General features: G+C 39.7%; 2 protein-coding genes across 2 annotated transcripts; both read right to left on the bottom strand.

The window, feature by feature from the left end:
• Window positions 1-1,987: 1,987 nt before the first annotated feature.
• Window positions 1,988-2,473, bottom strand: LOC140234434 (frizzled-2-like). The gene has a single exon (XM_072314479.1). The coding sequence runs from the start codon at window positions 2,471-2,473 to the stop codon at window positions 1,988-1,990; it is 486 nt and encodes a 161-aa protein (XP_072170580.1).
• A 5,965-nt stretch (window positions 2,474-8,438) lies between these two features.
• Window positions 8,439-18,024, bottom strand: LOC140234173 (nuclear inhibitor of protein phosphatase 1-like). Its single transcript, XM_072314244.1, has 7 exons — window positions 17,988-18,024; window positions 15,671-15,731; window positions 13,998-14,151; window positions 12,915-13,144; window positions 12,365-12,515; window positions 10,894-10,958; window positions 8,439-8,873 (listed from the first exon to the last, which is right to left on the bottom strand). Exons 1-7 carry the CDS (start codon window positions 18,011-18,013, stop codon window positions 8,511-8,513), a joined length of 1,050 nt encoding a protein of 349 aa, XP_072170345.1. The 5' UTR covers window positions 18,014-18,024; the 3' UTR covers window positions 8,439-8,510.
• Between the last annotated feature and the right edge of the window lie 845 nt (window positions 18,025-18,869).

Here is an 18,869-nt window from a genome sequence, read left to right as displayed (position 1 = left end):
AGTCTTTGATGTTGCTAACGAGCTATAATATTCAATCGACCGCTTCTTTAAATTCTATTTTATGGATTTTTTTTTTCCCGTCCTGATGTAACGAGCTATCTAACATTATACATCAAAATGATCTACAATATTTTGAATCCAGTTTGTTTATATTAGTTGCTGCTACGTCGAGCAAACAATATTCCAGGTTGTAAAGAAGACTGTTGAATAATGCTATGTAGTAAACCGGGCCATCACCAAGCTGTTCCTATAAGAAGCATTTTTATACAAATAGTCCAGTCTGAATGCTTATTAGGCCTAACTGTGGATGTTGTCGGTCAGTGGATAGGACATGGGTTCTAATACTGAGACCATTTTGGTAAATCATTCAAATTCCGTACATGCCTTGATCACAAACGTTGTCCACAGAGCTTGCCCTTTTTCATATATAAACGTAGTTCCACTTTGTGCATGAATGGATGGAGAGAGAGCAAAAATCATTTTATTCTTGTGATAACAGGTTTGTTGGTTTTAAACTCACTGAGACATATTGACTATTCATCGTATATACTGATGCTTGTTAACACATCCACCAGACAACAAATTGGTCATTAAAGCCTTGTATCTCTCAATAATATTATATCTTTACAAAGAATATGTTATAATTTATTATTATTATTAGTTTGTGCATTAAGTAGCTTTGAAAAAGAGTGTAGTACCAAACCAAATGAGAGAGAAAAAGAAAAAGGAGAGGTCATTTGGAAAAATGTACACATGACCTGCAAACTAGCTTGTTTTACAGTCGTGAATTTCTTCCAGTGTGGTTTTCATTTCAACGGACGACTGAACACAAAAATGAAGACCTGACATGGAACTTTAGAAGAATTTCAAAGAATTAAAACAAACCAAACGTCCGTAAAACATTCTCATTCCATTTTCTCTCGCAAAATGAGTGCTTTTCAAAATGCCTGGATCATGATACAATATCTTGCCAACCGGCATACACTTGCATAGGCGTACATGACGAATTGTACAAATGTAGGCACCTATTATTTGGAATAACAAATTAGTCGAAACGGGTGTTTAGACTGGTGGAAAGTTCAGACCTGAGATTTCACAACATTATGGTGATAAATTTCAATAATGGCAAATACAGCTTCATCCATGAGGGGACACAATAAAAAACAAACAAACAAACAAACACTGCGTTAGTATTGCGCATAAACGAACTGTTGAACTCGATGTAGCTTGAGTAACTGTTGTGACGGTATAGTGGATATTACGACGAACTGTTTGAGTCCCTTAGTTGCAGCGATTGGTGCCCTAGGTATCCTCAATACACCTTAAAGCAACTGAACCAGTGGTTCAAGCTTGTTTACAAGCATATAATATCCATTGCTTTTTCATCAGCCATATCCTACCAAACGAATAATGCAAGTACAAATACACCATTATGTTACTATACCTAGTTTAAATTGCGTTAATGTCCACAAAGTTTACAATGTGACAATCGTCGACCATTAATTGTGGATTAGTGTATTCCTCTCTCCTCCGTGGTCTGTTTGATCACCTTACTGTACGCTCCCTGAAGAAAAAAAAAAGTTCGTGATTCCACCGTTTTCTATTGGCACTTGCGTCCTCAAGACAAGTAGGTCTAAGTGGTTTTAATAATCAATGTACATGATGTATGTTCTATTTCTGTGCCCATGCGTTAATCTGGGTACCTGGTATAGGAATTCAATTGGCTGGATTTCGGTGTGCGCCGAAAAAAAAAATGGAATTCTGGCTAGATGCTCTTATTGATCAGGAAAGGTGCTCTTGTTGATGGGGTTTCAGGATTAGTGTTATCAGCAACTTTTTTCCTACACCTTTTTTTTTTTTTTTCACAAGTAGGGTATGGTTGGCAAACAACCACTCATGGAGTGAAAAATTGTGTAGGGCCCTATCATCTCAGATATACAAACGGTAATCAAAAAAAAAAAAAGGGTGGGGGGCACAAAGATGGGGTTCAACGACCAAAGCACAGTCCCTCTTCGGGAAACCGATCACAGCGCAGATTGTCGGGCCACGTGAAGCCGAATTTCTTCATCATCGACCTGCAGCCTCGGCGGGCGCGTTTGCAGAAGGACCGGCACGGCGGGATGATCTCTCCCAGAACGTTGCAGACAGGAAAGTGAACGGAGCAGAGGAAGAGCTGAAAATGATCCGAACACTGGATCTTCATGAGCGGGTAGAACTGCTGGATGGCTACCATAGCCTCCACTTGCGACTCGTGGCCCAGTAGGTTAGGGAGGAGGGTCAGGTTGTAAGGAATATCCATGCACATTGGAGCTTCGATGGTCTCGCAGAGTTGCTCGTAGGACGAACCGGCAGTGACGTACTCGCCTTCGCTGCTCTGGCCATGAATCTGCCTCAGACTGGATGTCGAGAGAAGTAGCAGTACTAGCCAAAGCCAAGCGGAGACCGGCCGTCCGTTTCGGTTGTGCGTCGACATCATTTCCTCCTCCCGTATGAGCTATTTAGGAAACAGCTTTTTGCGGTAGAAACACACGAATTCTTTACCGTTTGATGAACTTTCGTATAGGCTTAATTTGTTAAGTAGCGGGTAAACGAGGTAACTACAGACGACTCGTATGAAAGTCAGAACATTCAGCCGAAGAGGTGTTCAAGGCAGAAAACACTGCACGGTCACGATTTAATCAAATGCTCGTATTAGCCACACATTATTTATAATAAACTGGAGCTATAAAGACTGATGTATGCTCTGTGGAGGTCGTTACTGTGAGGAGTACAATTCTCAATTGGACGCTTACCGTCAAAAAAAAAAGAAAAAAGAAAAAAAGAAGTAGGTTTGTTGTACTGTTAAGAACACTCGAAACACTTCAATTGGAAAACATGCAGGTTGACGAAAGCGCCTTACACGATTCAAGTGGAAACGGAACGGTGTTCCTGGCCTTCGCACATACTTGAAATACGGCAGAGTGCAAATCGTACTATACCCGGCCAAATGTGTGAAGAAATAAATCAGTGTATAATGGGAAATTCGACCAGCCATCAACGGTGAATTACCTGAACGCGGGAGAGGAAATCGTGGGTGCAATTAACTCTACGATACGCAATATTTAACTTCGTTCGTCCTCATTCCCTTCTCTTGACCGTTACGAAGCCCGCAGAAATTTGTAAATACATACACACACGTACCAGATACAGTGAGAAGTAGATTTTGCAATTGTCTTCACTTTTGATCTCCCTTAATTCCTATTTACACTGTATATAGATTGTTTTCGACTTCACATCGTCTGTAGAGAGGACAGCTGTTGAATATGAAAAGTTTAATGCATGTCAAAGATAAGTCGCGGCACACACACACACACACGCACACACATACACACACAAGTGCATACAATACAAAGGAAACTCCCTTTTATAACGTGAAGGTAGGGACCAAGTCATTCTTCTATGATAGACACTCACAACATTGCACAGACATAATCATAAAAAACATTTTCTGTTTAATATTGTTGTTTTGTTTTTACAGCCAATCTCAGAGAGCATAGTACAGTAAAACATTGATCTGTACGGAAGGAAAATCGTTACATCAGCGTACTCCATTTTTATTGAGTTTCCCCCTACACGTTTGATTGAAACAGTTTATGTATTTGCCCAGGTACGAGTCCTCAGTTGTCTGATGAAATAATATACTGATATGCAAAGAGCAACAGATTTAATAACAGCACAGAGGGCTGTTATAAAAATTCTCTGAATACATACTCACTTGTTCCTCTAACTCTTCCGATTTTGACACAAAGAAAGTAAGACACAATTCAAAGATCTAATATATCAAAGAAAGAACAAAAAACCCCACCATATTACAGTATCTGTTTCATAAAGTTTAATCATTCTGCCAATTCCTTTCTATACACCAATGTTGTATCAGCATATCAATGAAGAGTTTGACTGCAAAAGGAAGTGCCATTTTCAATAAAATAGTTTATGTAAGTCCATCAACAGAAAATGCAAAATGAAACATTTCCAGTGATACCTAATTACTTGTTGCATAACAAGGAATACTCTTAAGGTGTCAATATGAAATATCCTGTATTATCTTATCTTCTTTGCTTTTGAGCAGGTTTAATTGCTAATATCTCAAATTGATAAGAATGAAGGTAACTCATCCTGCGATAAACTCTTCAAATATATCAAAGAAATTGGTCGACAGTACATGACTTGTGTATATGACAGCTATTTGAAGGCATGATCCTTGTACCTAAAGAAAGAAAAAAGTACATACGACCTTAACTTCATTAATTCAACTAAGAAATGATGCCAGTTAGAGGGAAGGGGAGAGTGTGCAGTTACTTTTATTTTTAGAAGATCCCGCTGATAGTGTATGCTATTGTACCAACCAAGCTTTGCAAGGCACTAATTGTTTGCCCCTGGGTTTAAAAGGATGGCATACAGATGTAGTTTGGGTTGATGTGGGGATTCAGATTTTTCTGATGTGGGGATTCAGATCTGGAGGAGGGGCCTCCCAGGCCCCTCCTCCAGATCTCGGCCGTTGACCGCGCAATCGCGACGAAAATTGGCACACACATTGCCTATGATGTAATCTAAAGTACTACGAAGTTAGATTTTTAAAAAAATTATCATTTATGCTAAATTATGCTAATTTATGCATAATGATGCAATGAAATCAGACAATTTGGTATAAATCACTAACTAAAGCTCAAAATGGGCACTTTTTTTTTGTGTAAATATTCTTTTTAGTGTCCTAAGCAAATATAAGAGAAAAAAATTGAGCCATCTGAAAAAATTTCTTCAGTATTTTATTGTTTTTTAAATTTCTTATGTATTTCTCTGTTTTTTCGACTTTATGTTTTTAATTGTTTTTTCGATGAAACTTGTCCACGACATTGTTCCGAACAAGAAAATATGTTATTAATTGATTTTAATCAATAAAACCCCAAAATAATCATGCTTTTATGAAATTTGACTGTAAGCACAGTTTCCATTGAAATTGTACACGAATTCACGTTTTTGAGCAATTTTTGGTCTGACATGCACATATACATATTTATGCGAAACTTCGGAACCGCGCACCCGGGCATCGCAAATTTGGTGTCAAAAGATGCGGGAGACTCCACAGAAAAAAAGTCATGAAACGTCGCGGCGATAGCTTTTCGCGTTAGCGATACATCGCACAGAACGTCGGGGGGGGGGGGGGGGGGGGCCTCGGAGGCCCCCCACCCCCCGGCCTAGTTAGGGTTTATCTTTACCAAGCCGTGCTAGCTATGCAATGAAAGGGACAACACACAGGATGTAAACCACTGGAGCAACAACAATGAAGGGATTATCAGATTAAGCTGAAATTAAGCATGTTCTAGTAACACATTCTGTCAATGATTAATGCCAACTTTCAAAGCAGTAGATTTATCCTTTCAAAGTTACTAGACTTTAAAAGTGAAGAATGTGTAAAGCATTTCGAGAAATGAAAAGGGAACTCTAAGACATATCCGCAATTTCTATTCTCCCCCATAAAAGGGTTGTAGAAAAACTGCCAAAAATACACTTTCTCATCAATGTTATGATCCCAAACTAAAGAATAATGTAGAAGAAGGATAGCTCTTTCAGAAAATATGAACAACTCAATATTGACTCGGTTGACCCATTTCTCCTTTTTTTGAGTCCTCACATAAAATCAAGGAGTGCAACTTTTTGTTCATTTTGTGATGCATGGTCACATATCATATTCATATTCATATTCATATCACAGTGTTTTGCAGCAGGAAGCAAACTTTCATCATCATTTTCCCAAATTTTCCTCCAATTTTGATCAGATTTTCAGTTTTGCTTTCATACAAAACATTTCACTCTTTCTTTAAATGGACAAACTTTTTAAGTAGCCTTGAATTCCCTTCAGTAGAAGAATTTATCCAATACTATAGGGCTGCATGCACATGACATACAAACATCCTGTTTGACTTGCGGGATATCCCGAAGTTGATATTGAAGTACAATTTATTGTTACTACTACTCTAGTATATGGCAAGGCCGACCTCAAATTCTACCAGCCAATAGGTTCAGATACCAGCTTGAAATGGAGAGAGTTTAACTATGGTACAGCAACATGTTTTCACATGTTCCACTGAACGATTATCCTTCCTGTGAATAAAACCTAAAGCACTGAAGGATCATTAAATGTTTCTATTTGTGACCGTGTACCACAAAACAAACACAAAGTGGCACCCCTTGATTTTTCATAAAAACTCAAATCAGGTGAAATGGGTCAACTAAGGTAATCTTGAATTTTTCATATCTTCTGAAAGAGCTATCTTTCTCCTACATTATTCTTTAATTTGGGATCATAACATGAATGTGAAAGTGTGTTTTCAGCAGTTTTTCTACAACCCCTTTTGGGGGAAGAGTAGAATGACCATGTATGTATCAGACCCCTTTTCATTTCTTGAAATCCTTTGTACACTCTTCACTTTCAAGTCTAGTAACTTTCGAAAGGACGATGCTACTGCTTTGAAAGTTGGCAATAATCATGGACAGTATGTGTTAACAGAAGATGCTCAATTTCAGCTTAATCTGATAATCCCTTCATTGTTGTTGCTCCAGTGGTTGACATCCTGTGTTTTGTCCCTTTCATCGCACAGCTAGTGTGGCTTGGTGCAAGATTAAGCGCTTGAATAGACCCTGTACTTCAGAGCCTCTTTTCTCAGTTCACACTTTTCCAGAGTGTGTGATTTCTTTCCAGTATTTAGGTAAGTTAGGGGAGCGCATTTGAATTGAGTTATACATCATTTTGAAGCTTCGAGACTGCTCTTTTAGGATCTGCCCTCAACTAAAAATCAATGCCTGGCGACTTTTTGTTGGTTTTGTGATGCAGGGTCACATTTGCTTCTATGACCTGAGAGGGTAGCATTGACTGATGAAAAACTCTTGATACTTAGCATGATACTAAAGGCCTGTTTCCTGCAAAATGCTTTACATTTCTTAGGAAAAAAATCAGTAGGACAAGTGTCATTTAGCCATAAAATTGTAATACACTGTATCTGATTTCATACCCCCATCCACAGTTCACAGAGTACAATATTAATGCTTTTTTTCTGTTTTTAAAAATCCAATCCAACAACTGTCATTGATTTCTCTATGCCTCTCAGATGTAAAATTAAATGCTCTACATTGTATCTTATAATACATGGCCACTTTAGACTTTCGGCTGAACCAGCAGCTGTTACAACATGAAAATTGCAACCAAAGCATTTTCACTAGGAGAAGGCTTGGAGTTACATATTGTCATCTGCCAAACATTTTGCCTTAATTTGGAAAAAAAAAAAAAAGTCTACCATTTCTTTTCAGTCTACCATTCATCTTTTCTGTTCCTTTTTTTTTTTTTTTTTTTTTGCAGGCAGTTTGCTCTACAATGAAAAACACAAAACTTTGCATTATGACTGGATTTCAGGTATTGCAGGACACGGTCAAACTACATGTACATATATTTCTAGGGAGAATCGCCCTCACTCCAACAAAGTTTGGCGACCTGGATAGCAGTTTGCTCTACAGACATAGGGGCAACATGAATAAATGGACTGAGTTTGATCTGGGCCCCGTTGCTAGAAACTTTGCGTTTAAACGCAACTTGCAACTGATTGTCACTGGCCAATCAAAATCATTGTTGCATGCATGTCTTCTTAATAGGGCAGACCCTGAGCCAATCAGAATGGTTGTTTCAAAATTAGCAATTATTTGCAATTGATTGCAACTTTCTTGCAACGGGGCCCTGTACACATTGATATAATCCTATCACTTTCTGGCTGGTGGTAGTTGACTGGAAGGTATACTTATGCGGTTTGTGAGGTTCCCCTTTGTGAGGTTTCCCTTCTTTTGTCAGATATAAAAGATCCATCCAGTACACTGTGTCGTGAACATTCCACCAGCTCTGCCAACATTCCCACATAATCCAAATCACAGAGATTCCACACAGCAATCATGGAGATATCTGTGTGTTACTTGCATTTCAATGGGCAAAAATCATTCCCAGATCCTGGAGATTTCAATATTCTCTTATTCAGACACGAACAGATTTTGACATTTTCAGGGAGACTCCTGCAGAATCGGGGAGACTTGACAGCTCTGTTCCACATCCATCGTGGGTCATTCCGGGCGTAGGTAAGCGCAACAAATACTACAACTCCCTTCCTGTTGAGGACGAGTCCCGAATATACTTGGGCAAGTGCCTTTGAAAAATGTGAGATGCAGCAAAATCAACCCGTCCTCAACAGGTTAAAATAATGGTGATCATTAGATGGAGGCTTACCATTCACAATTGTGCATTTCAAAATTTATATATAAAAAAAAAAAAAAAAAAAAAAAAAAAAAAAAATCTGCCCTCTTGGATTGTTCAGTCACAAGTAGGCAGTCACAATACGTTCCTTACGTACAAAATGGTCCAACTTGTTTTTATGTACACACAAACCAGGCACAAACTGTCTCTGGCTGCAGACTGTGAAAGGCAAAGGCCAGCGCTATAACAAAAGTGAAGGAGCTTGTTTCTTCCCTGGCCACGCCTCCTTGGCATACTTCTTCTTCTTGGGACCCACAGGTCCCACTGCCACGGGACCGGGGGCGGGGGCAATGTTTATGGCGGGCATGTGCCGGGTTGGCTCCACATCAGGTGCCAGATTGAGGGGCTTGAAGAGTCCGAGCGTGCTGCTGGCGCCGAACGGGTTCATGCCCGTGGGCGACGTCGGTGTCGGCATCGAGCCCGAGTTGGGGTCGTTGGCCGAAGAGGGCAGGTTGTCGTACAGACTTGGGCCGTAGTTGAACCCTTGAAGAGACTTGACGGTGGTGTCCCCTGATGCAGCTATCATGTCCTCAGTCTTCTTTTTCTGTTGGAAAATACCATTCATGTTTGCACATTACTTCACTTATTGTATGATGGTTCCCTTAAAATACTAGTACACTGAGCAAAAAAAGAAAGTAAACACTTTTTTGAGTTCATATTTTTCATAGAAGATTTTGAGGAAAATCAATGTATATACATACCATATAATTCAAGGTAATTTAATTGCCTATCAAGCTAGTAGGTTAATACAAAAGGAAATTTTATGCATGAGTGAACACATTCGTTTTTGTCCTCCAAAGCACAAAAGCAAAAGTTGAGGAAAATCAATGTATATACATACCATATAATACAAGGTAATTTAATTGCCTATCAAGCTAGTAGGTTAATACAAAAGGAAATTTTATGCATGAGTGAACACATTCGTTTTTGTCCTCCAAAGCACAAAAGCAAAAGTTGCAAAAATTGACATGTTGCCTTTCATTTGCAAATGCCCTTCACGATATCAATGACAACAAAAGACCAGTTTAACACAATGAGAGACATGAATGAAATAGAAATAAGTTTTTGTTCTTTTTACCTCTTTATAACCTCCAACAAAAACAAAGTGGGAAACTAAATGGGGAAAATAAGAATTTTCTGTCAACTCTGTCAACTCAAACTTTAAATGACATAGGGAGTAATATGCATAAACATGGTAAAATGAACAGAATTTTTGTTTATTTCATTCTTTTATTTTTTTAAGAATTCATGAGACAGATTCAAGAACCAAACATTAATTGACAATTTTCTTATTTGAAAAGAAACAACTAAAATTTCTGCCTTTTTTGTTAATTATTGCTTCTTCTCGTATTCCATTTGAATTTAGATTTGACAGACGATTCTTCATTTTCCTCCATTATTTTTAGCCTTCATTGATCTTGGGGCTTTAAAGATATAGAGATCATAGGTGTATTTTTTTTTTTTTTTTACTTATTCATGTTGCTTTTTGTGTGAAATTTGTTGTTTGTTATCATGGTTATATGGAAGAGCACCTACGCATAAATGAAAACTTGCTCAGTTTTGCAATTTTTATTTTTGAGCCCTGGAAGAGAAAAGCAAAGGTGTTCACTCATGCGTAAAGTTTTCCTGTTTGTTGACCTATCGCGTTGATAGTCAATTAAATTATCTTTAATATGGTGTATAATACATTAACTTTCCGCCAAATATTAAATGAGAAATATAATCTTGAAAGAGTGTTTACTTTCTTTTTTTGCTGAGTGTAGAAATGGAGAGCAACGGTACCATTTCCTTCAAATAGTAAATGCTATGATAAGCAAAATTTAGGGGCACTGTTGCTGTTTCATTTTTCACAATGATATGGTCCAAAAAGTAAATAATGGCCAAAAAAAACCCCCACAACATATAACAAACAAATAGGACAAATAGAAAGTGTGTGGTTTCATCAATGATGAAAACCTCAAAAACTATGCAACTTAATGGAAAAAAAAAAATCTTTGCAATACAAAGAGACCTGAGAATTCTACACATTCTGCCCAATATATTTACTGTTTGGAAAAATATGCCAGACACTGCATACAATGAATATGAATTCTTAATTGAGAAGGACACAGGAATCAAAGTAAAAATGACCATGCTTCACCCTCCTGATTCTGCTCAAACAACCACACAGGAGTTGAGAGAATAAATCTATAGCTTACAGAGGTGGGGTCAAGGGTCAAACATATTGGCCCGAATCAACGAAGGTGGTACAAATGAAACCATGGTTTAAACCACAGACAAAAACCATGGAGCGTCAAGTGTCGCATGGACTATTTCGTTACGAAATCAGTCATTTCGTCGATGAAATGATTATTTTGTAACAAAATGACATTTTGTATCTAAATGAACATTTCGTTCACGTAATGATAATTTTGATAACGAAATGGTCATTTTGTTGACGAAATGACCAATTTCGTAACAATATGTTCTGTGCGACACTTGGCACTCCATGGTTTTTGTCCATGGTTTAAACCATGGTTTCATTTGTACCACCTTCGTGAATTTAGGCCATTGTGAGGACTCACCTTTACTGGTATTACAGAAACGGACACGAGATTTCTGAAACGTCCCACAGAAGGGTCCACATCCTCTGCAGGAGTAACAAGGATTGTTAATATCATTATTTATTTGGCATTTGCAAGACAATAAAAGTGAATGATCAAACAATACAATCAAACAAAACAAGTGTAATACAAGGGTACAAGATGTCAGCATTTCTCGATGCGCCTTCCTAACTTGCCGGGTTGGAGAAAAGCAAACAAACAAAAAAAAACCAATCAAAATCACTCTGGCCCTTGGGCCTCTCCAGCCAATTAAGGAAGCGCCTCAGGGAATAGCCAAAACACAGAAAAAACAACTTTATACAAATCGTTTCAAATTGAGGATGTACACCAGGTGATTTGTTGCACATACAAACTAGAAACATTGCTATGGCATCTGGTGCTCGTCTGCCATCTCATACTATTCCCTATTACAAATCTACAAAACATCTCACCAATGCGAGATAGGCAACTCTATAAAAATTAGACACAATCAACATTTCACGGAATGTAACTGAAGTTCAATGCATTCAAAAGAAAAGAAAAAAGACAACTCTAATGCTAAGTGATGTATCTGGCAGCAGGAGAAATAGTTAACAAATTACTTTCAATACACACACACATGTAAAAAGAAAAAAAAAATCAGTTCACAAATAAATAAGTCTCTAAAGAGGATTTGAATGAAACCAATGACAACGACTGACGGATATGTTGTGGTACTGAGTTCCACAATCTTGGGGCAGCAACTGAAAAAGACCTGTCCCCATAAACTTTGTATAAACTTTAGGAATGTGGAGAAGGGATTGATGTTGTGATATATGACTGCAGCTGTACATGTGGGGACAGGTGAGGTAATTAATTCCTTGATATATTGTGGACCAATGTCATTTTGATGTTTGTAAACTAACAGGAGAATCTTAAATGTGAGACGCTTTTCACTGGGGAGCCAGTGAAGTTGAGTAAAATTGCGTGAGATCCACTATACTTGGGGAGCTTTTCAATAATGCCGGCAGCAGTGTTCTGAATCCTTTGAAGATGATAGCAATCCGACTGAGGAAGATTAATCAACAGACTATTACAATTATCTAACCTTCTAATAACAAAAGAGTGAACTAAAGTGTAAGTGATCTTCTTTGTGAGGTAGGCTCTTAGTTTGCCAAGACATCGAAGAGCAGCTGCAGCAGACTTGCAGATCTGCTTGATTTGTTCCTTCATGGTGAGATGCATAATGCAAAACATTATTCAACTTCACAATGGTGTAACTGGAAGAAAAAAGAGAAAAGTCAATTTAACCCCTCCTCCCCCCCCCCCCCCCTTATCCCGTTGAGGACGAGTCCCGAGTATGCTCGGGCAAGTGTCTAGCAAAATCAGCCCGTCCTCAACGGGTTAAGGTAGGGTTAAAAGGCGTTTGGGGTTTGAGCCTGTGCTCCAGACATGTTCTAACCCCGTATCTCACCTGGATTGATGACTTCGTCTTCTTCTCCGAACGAGACGTGCGAGTGCTTCCGCTTCCTTTTGGCCCGCTGCATCTCGCCCTGGCCCTGGGTCTCGTCAAAGCCGATTGCGCCGATACGCTTGTTGTGAGCTGTGTTGAACTCGGTTAAATTCTGTTTGGATTATGAGACACAAAAGGCAACACTGTTGATATCTGCTGTTCAAACATTACTTTACATTGTACAGCATTATTATCAAACAAAAGGGTCGAGTCTAAGGGTAGGACAAAAGCATGCTGGCACATTAGATCATCTCCACTCCATGTTCAGTTTATGCAAAGTAAAATCAGACAAATAAAACTTCAAGGGGGTTGAATCGGGGGCACATACATGTACAATGTAAAATAATAAGGTCATAGAATTTTTCACTTTTGCATGTTCTTGTGAATAAAGACAGAAGCTAGATGAATGTGTGCTGCGATAGCCTGCCACTCAACACCAGACTCGATGACTATTGCTCATAAGTTACCTGAGCACTATCAAATAAATTGAGAAAAGGGTCCTAGCTCTTACATCCAGTTCATTCTCTTCCTCTGGCAATCCTAGCAGCCCGGTGGAGATGTCTTCCTCCGCCTTGTCCATCACCTCCGCATCAGCGGGCTTCATCGCCACGGTGATGGTCTGTGGCTTCTCCCGCAGGATGTAGGAGCGGGTGGAGGCCCCGAAGTGGATGATGCTGTCAATCGGGACTTGCTGTGGCTTCTTGGCTTCCAGGCAGATGGAGCCTAGGAAGGTCCCATGGGCTTGAAAGGGAAAGAGCAAAACCCGGAGAAAAATCTTATACCGGGTACTTAAATATCTACTGCGGCACCACCAATGCATTGTGGGGTGCGCCTATAATCCAGGAAATGTACTTTGGAGGTAAGGGTGGGGATATGGCTCAGTCGGTAATAGAGCGTCTACCTTCACATCCAAAAGCACCGGGTTTGAGTACCCAAGTCCCGCTGAGCAATATTGTGTGTAAGCATTCCCTCCCCTCTTACTGTACATAAGAGGCAAAAACCCTCTGTCTCTCGGATAGGACATTTAATGGAGGTTCCATGTGTGGGTTAGCAATGACAGACATATGTAGAAGATAACATCCTAAATAGGTGATTATCCTCTGTCTCCAAAAAATGAGAGACCTCTATATGATACTATCAAAACAGAAACCTGCTAAGTCCTGCTTCAAATTTATGATTCTCATGTTGAGACTTCGCTATTACGTATGGCAATTAATGATGAATTGCCCTTAATTGACGTAAAATAAACAATAGTTACTCAGTGCTTCATCATGGCTACTAGTATAGACACTGAATGAATGGTGTTGATTTAAGTTTACATAAAATAAAGGGCAATTTGTCAGCCACTTGCAACTGTTAAGTCCTTGGTCTAATAACTGTCCTGTACTCATTAATGTTGATTGGTGCTTAAAGTACAACCTACTAACCTGTTCATACTGTCAAACAAAGCAACAGAAGTTTGCTGCTGTTATTCTTCAACAAGTATGCTGTCCACTGCTGGTTTAATATAAGCATGCTTGCCCTCATATTATGGAACCTGTTTTTAAGACCCAAATGTCAAACTTGTAGTGTTTCATGCAGCCAACATACTTACTGCTACCAAGGTCCACGATGAAAGACCTGTTGAGATGTTTATGCCACAAGAGGGCGGCATGCACACGTGAGCAGGAGGCATGGTCGAGGATGAAGTCACAGACTATTGAGTTGCGGCCAAAGAAGTAGCACTTCTTCTCATCGACCATCATTTTCTGAAATTGAATGAAAGTACTGTGTCGCAATTTTCTCTATCTCTAGATTTCAAAGAATGCACGGATACAACAGCTAACATGTACATCAAACTCACCAAATTATTTGACAAGCGTGTACAGTGTACTGTTAGGGGTTTGGGGGATGGTAAAAGAAGATGTTGCCAGCCATGTATGTTCGTCCCATAGACCCTTCTTTCAAGTCATATTTCCCATTTCCATTGCTCTGGCTTGGACCACTCCAACTAAAACCTAAGGTGTTGCCAAACAACAACATTTAAATACAATACTGTTCAAATACAATTCAAATACAAATCCTAATACATGCAATTGAAAAAAAAAAAAGAAAAAAAAAATGTAACATTTCTTGGTGAAAGAGGTGATGCTTTTATTTGGTCTCACCTCTTACATATCGAGTGTCTCTGCTCTCACCTTGTGCGATATTTTAAACCATTGCACTTGTGATCATCCACTAGTTGTATACTAACTGTACACAACCCTGTTGCTGTAAAAAGGGGATCATTCTGCATCTGGTTGGGCTAGTTGTATACTATCCTTTCACATTGTGACTACACTTTGTACCCTTTTAATAACTATACATAATTAAAATGCATGGTTGTACCTCAAGTACCCCTTAGTGAAGAGTTAAGAGACCAAGCCATTCCTTCATAGTGTTTGTTATTCCTTCATGCTGTGCTTTACATCATTCTCCTTGAACAGTACATGTATGATTCTATGTGAAAGAATGGAAATGGCTGCTTGAAAAATATAAATAAAAGCAAAACAACAACACAAAACTAGCTTATCAGGGTGATCAAAAATATTCCCCAGGCCTGAGTACAGAGTACACAGGAGAAATTCTTAATGTATCTTTTGATCAATAGATTGTCTGGTGAGCATTATGCAAATAAAAATGAATTCAGGCCACAAATGCAGACACTCTTGTCTACATTTTGGGAACGTGGTATACCACACACGGACAAGGTTAAGGTCTCCTTACATGTTATTCTCATTCATTAACCAGGACAAAGCTTAAAATGAAACACAACTCCTGTGGCATTTATAACTCAAATCGTGAATACGTAATTCAGCCAGTCATTTCAACCAATGGAATAGCTGCATTTTGCTTATAAGCCATTGGTGTAAACTGTCTCTTGAACATGCATGAGCTTCTTCAAATAGAGCTGTGTGGACTGGCTGTGATTTTCGCCACCAGATGCTTTAACAGCAAGAGGCGGTAAGTCCAGGGCAGAAGTTTCTAAGACAAAGAAATTCAGACTGAAGGCTTCAGCAGAGGTCCTTTGACTAGTGCCTGCCTTTTTCTCTGATGACTTGAGACTAGACTCCATTTCGCATGACAATCCATTCCTCACTTCTCTCGCAAGCAATAACAGAAGATGAAGAACCTGAATCTCCAACATTCTTGCTACACCAATCTGCACGTTGCATGGGCCGACCGGGCTCAAAAGTGATTAGAGACTAAAAAGTTAGGAAACGTCAGTCTAATGGAGATTTAGCTCACCTCGATCATTTTGTTCTCCTTCATGACATCCAAGTGCAGACCTGCTGGAGCCTTTCCAGCCCTAGTGACACACAATGACAGAGTGGCACAGAATGAGTATTGAAAGACTTGTGGGATTTACATGAAATATTAATAAAAAGGAATAGTACACTGAAAGTGAGTGAAAATGAGTTTTACAAACAAGGTAAAAGGGGAGATAGACTGTGCTGTGAAAGCTGGAATCTCAACTTGACTGTTAACTTCCCGCAAATCTGCTCAAACCATCACTATCACTGTATCAGGTACTGCAAGTCTTCTTTTTCATATTGTCAAAGACATGCAAGATCTACACGTGTACTCAGTACTATACCATGTAAATTACTGAATTTCGTGACTTTAACTGTGGAGGTTTTACTTTTACCTTGTGTTGTGATCCCATACTCTACGCTGTTCTTTGCTGACTCTGACTCTCTATAGTCTAGATCTACTTTTATTTGCGAGGACACTACTTTCTGTACCTTTTGTGTGACATGGTGCATTTGAGAGCTCTAAAGTTAGCAGAAGTAGAATGTACAATCTTGTCTAGTGAACCACAGAAAACTGTTCTACGTACCGCAACCTGGTAGTCGTAACTGTTGCACTTTACTAGATCTACAGCTCTAAACTACATGTAAGTCTAGTACATTTTTGAGGGGCTAAATGTGACCGTGCACCACAAAACAAACAAAATGTCGCACCCCTTGATTTTACGTGAGGACTCAAAACAGGCAGGTGAAATGGGTAAACCAAGTCAATTTTTAGTTTTTCATATTTTCTGAATGAGCTATCTTTCTACAATATTCTTTAGTTTGAGATCATAACACGAATGGGAAAGTGTGTTTTCAGCAGTTTTTCTAAGTTGCTCAATGGAAAGTTGGGGATTTCTGGCGACATGTTCTTTGAACCAGCCATTCACTCATCAACAAGAGGTCATAAATTTAAACTCTTCACCAAACGCTCACGATTAGAACTGCGAACCATTTAGCCAGAGAGTAGTATCTATGTGTAGCCGACTGGAACACATTGCCTCCTAGTGTTGTTGAAGCTTCCTCGATTAATAAATTCAAAGATGTATTGGATAGATATTGGAGTGGGGAGAAATTTAAAACCTCTGCTCCTCAACGCACATAAAGCAACAGAGTTGAAGATAATTTTATTATGTTGAGAACGGCAGGACCAGTCCTTTACTTCCATATCAGATGTGATGTGATGTGATGTGAGAGTATAAGAATGATCAGGTACCGTATGTACAGTGTATTAGAGGTCCCTTGTCATTTCTTGAAATCGTTTGTTCACTCTTCACTTTCAAGTCTAATAACTTTTGAAAGGATAATGGCAATTTAATGCTACTGTGTTGCAAGTTGGCATTTAAATCATGGACAGAATGTGCCAATAAAACATGCTCAAATTCAGCTTAATCTGATAATCCCTTCATTGTTGTTGCTCCGGCGGTTGACATCCTGTGTTTTGTCCCTTTCATCGCACAGCTAGCGCAGCTTGGTGAAAAAGCGCTTTCAAGAATAGACCCTGTGTGTTAAACTCTGTACTTCTGAACCTCTTTTCTCAGTTCACACTTTTCCAGAGTGTGTGCATTCTTTCCAGTATTTAGGTAGGTCAGGGGAGTCCATTTAAATTGAGTTATAACTTAGGCAACCTACAAATCTAACGTTCCATTATCTTTCAGAATCTGCCCCCAACTAAAAATCCACGTCTGGCGACTTATTGTTGGTTTTGTGATGCAGGGTCACAAGCAAATAAGAAGACATTCTAGGGCTAGTACTAATCGTGGCTCTATCAAATGCCAATGGTTACATCTTCTAGACCTCCACTACACTGGGTAAGGAGTCTCTTGAAAGTTCCGCCGATTGCTGGTAGGGCCTACCTGTACTGTACCAGAGGAGAGTAGGGTAGGCACCTACTCGTACTCTCTGGTGGGCTACGGCCGCTGGGGCTCGTCCTCGCCTCGCCCGCGCTGCCGCCGCAGCCGGCCGTGTACAGTGATGATGGCGCTGCAGCTGTGTGTAATGTAAAACCGCGGGTCCCCACCACCAGCACAGTCTATCTACTACATGGCTTTCATGCCGAGTGCCGAGCACTCGTGCAGCAGACTGCTACTGTCTGTAGAGTCCGCAAGCGAGATCAGACGCACTGCGCGACTTCATGAGCTTTTTTTCTCGGCATAACCAACAACATTCTGGAGGGTGACTGCACATTTTCATGGTATCAAGGGCTAGTGCTCCGCCAATATCACGACTACAAGAGACTAACTTGAATGCCTACAACCATTACGAAGACTTACCATGATGGGACATCAAAATTCGCCATGTTTCCAGATGTTGAATTTTTCGTCGCTTGTCGTCTGCTGCCATCTACGTTTCCTGGAAGTCCAACCCGTAACGACATCGCAGAAATTTTATTGTGTTTTATAGTGTTGATTTGCTCCCTGGAAATTTCCGAGAGAACAATCATAGTGGCGGATCCAGGATCTAGACCGCACCGAGCGCACGCCCACTCTTTTTATTTCGTTAAAACAAAAGAAATGAAAAGCAAAAAATGGGGGAGGGGTGCGTGCACCCCCTTTAATTTTTCAAACGTACCCCCCCCCCCCTCCCTTCACGGAATTCCTGGATCCGCCCCTGTATAACCTCCAAAGAAGTTGGACTTGAAACTTCAAAATTATCAATCTTCTTCTGGCGTTCTCTTTGTGAAAAAAAAAAAAAAAAAAATGGTCGCTTATGCGTGAAGTTGTGCAGGAATTTCACACACTGTGCCTGAAAAAAAAAAGAAAAAAAAGAAAAAGATTCACTGCTGAATGATGGTTTTGAAAACTATATGGATAACCGTACTGGAAACAGGATACTAGAGCGCGCATGGCCGTCGCCGTGTTTCAAAAAGTTCGCGTCTGTGTGTGTGTGTGTGGGGGGGGGGGGGCACTTAGACTTCTGAACTGGAGCCACTTTCGGATTTCAGCAGCTAGCAAAAAACTTTATACGCACTTCCGGGGTTAAAAAAAAAAAAAAAAAAGGAAAAAGTTGGGCCCCAAAGTGGTGCCACCTTATGTATTCCTTTGTATGCTGAAAAGAAAAAAAAAAGGGGGGGGGGGGGGCTCTCCCCGTTCTGCCGACCCTGCACGCACCAATATTTACACTTAGATCTAGTCTCCCCACCCAGTGGTACACAA

The sequence above is a fragment of the Diadema setosum genome, chromosome 10 (assembly GCF_964275005.1).
Source record: "Diadema setosum chromosome 10, eeDiaSeto1, whole genome shotgun sequence".
Taxonomy (NCBI): domain Eukaryota; kingdom Metazoa; phylum Echinodermata; class Echinoidea; order Diadematoida; family Diadematidae; genus Diadema; species Diadema setosum.
Note: the sequence above shows the minus strand (reverse complement) of the source record. Positions and strands in the feature narration are given on the sequence as shown.

Coding starts and splice junctions, on each gene's coding strand:
- LOC140234434 (XM_072314479.1), bottom strand. CDS start 2,473: ATGTCGACGCACAACCGAAACGGACGGCCGGTCTCCGCTTGGCTTTGG.
- LOC140234173 (XM_072314244.1), bottom strand. CDS start 18,013: ATGGCGAATTTTGATGTCCCATCATG. Junction 14,152..15,670: donor AGGAGAACAAAATGATCGAG/GTGAGCTAAATC, acceptor ATTCAATTTCAG/AAAATGATGGTCGATGAGAA. Junction 13,145..13,997: donor CATCGTGGACCTTGGTAGCA/GTAAGTATGTTG, acceptor TTCCCTTTCAAG/CCCATGGGACCTTCCTAGGC.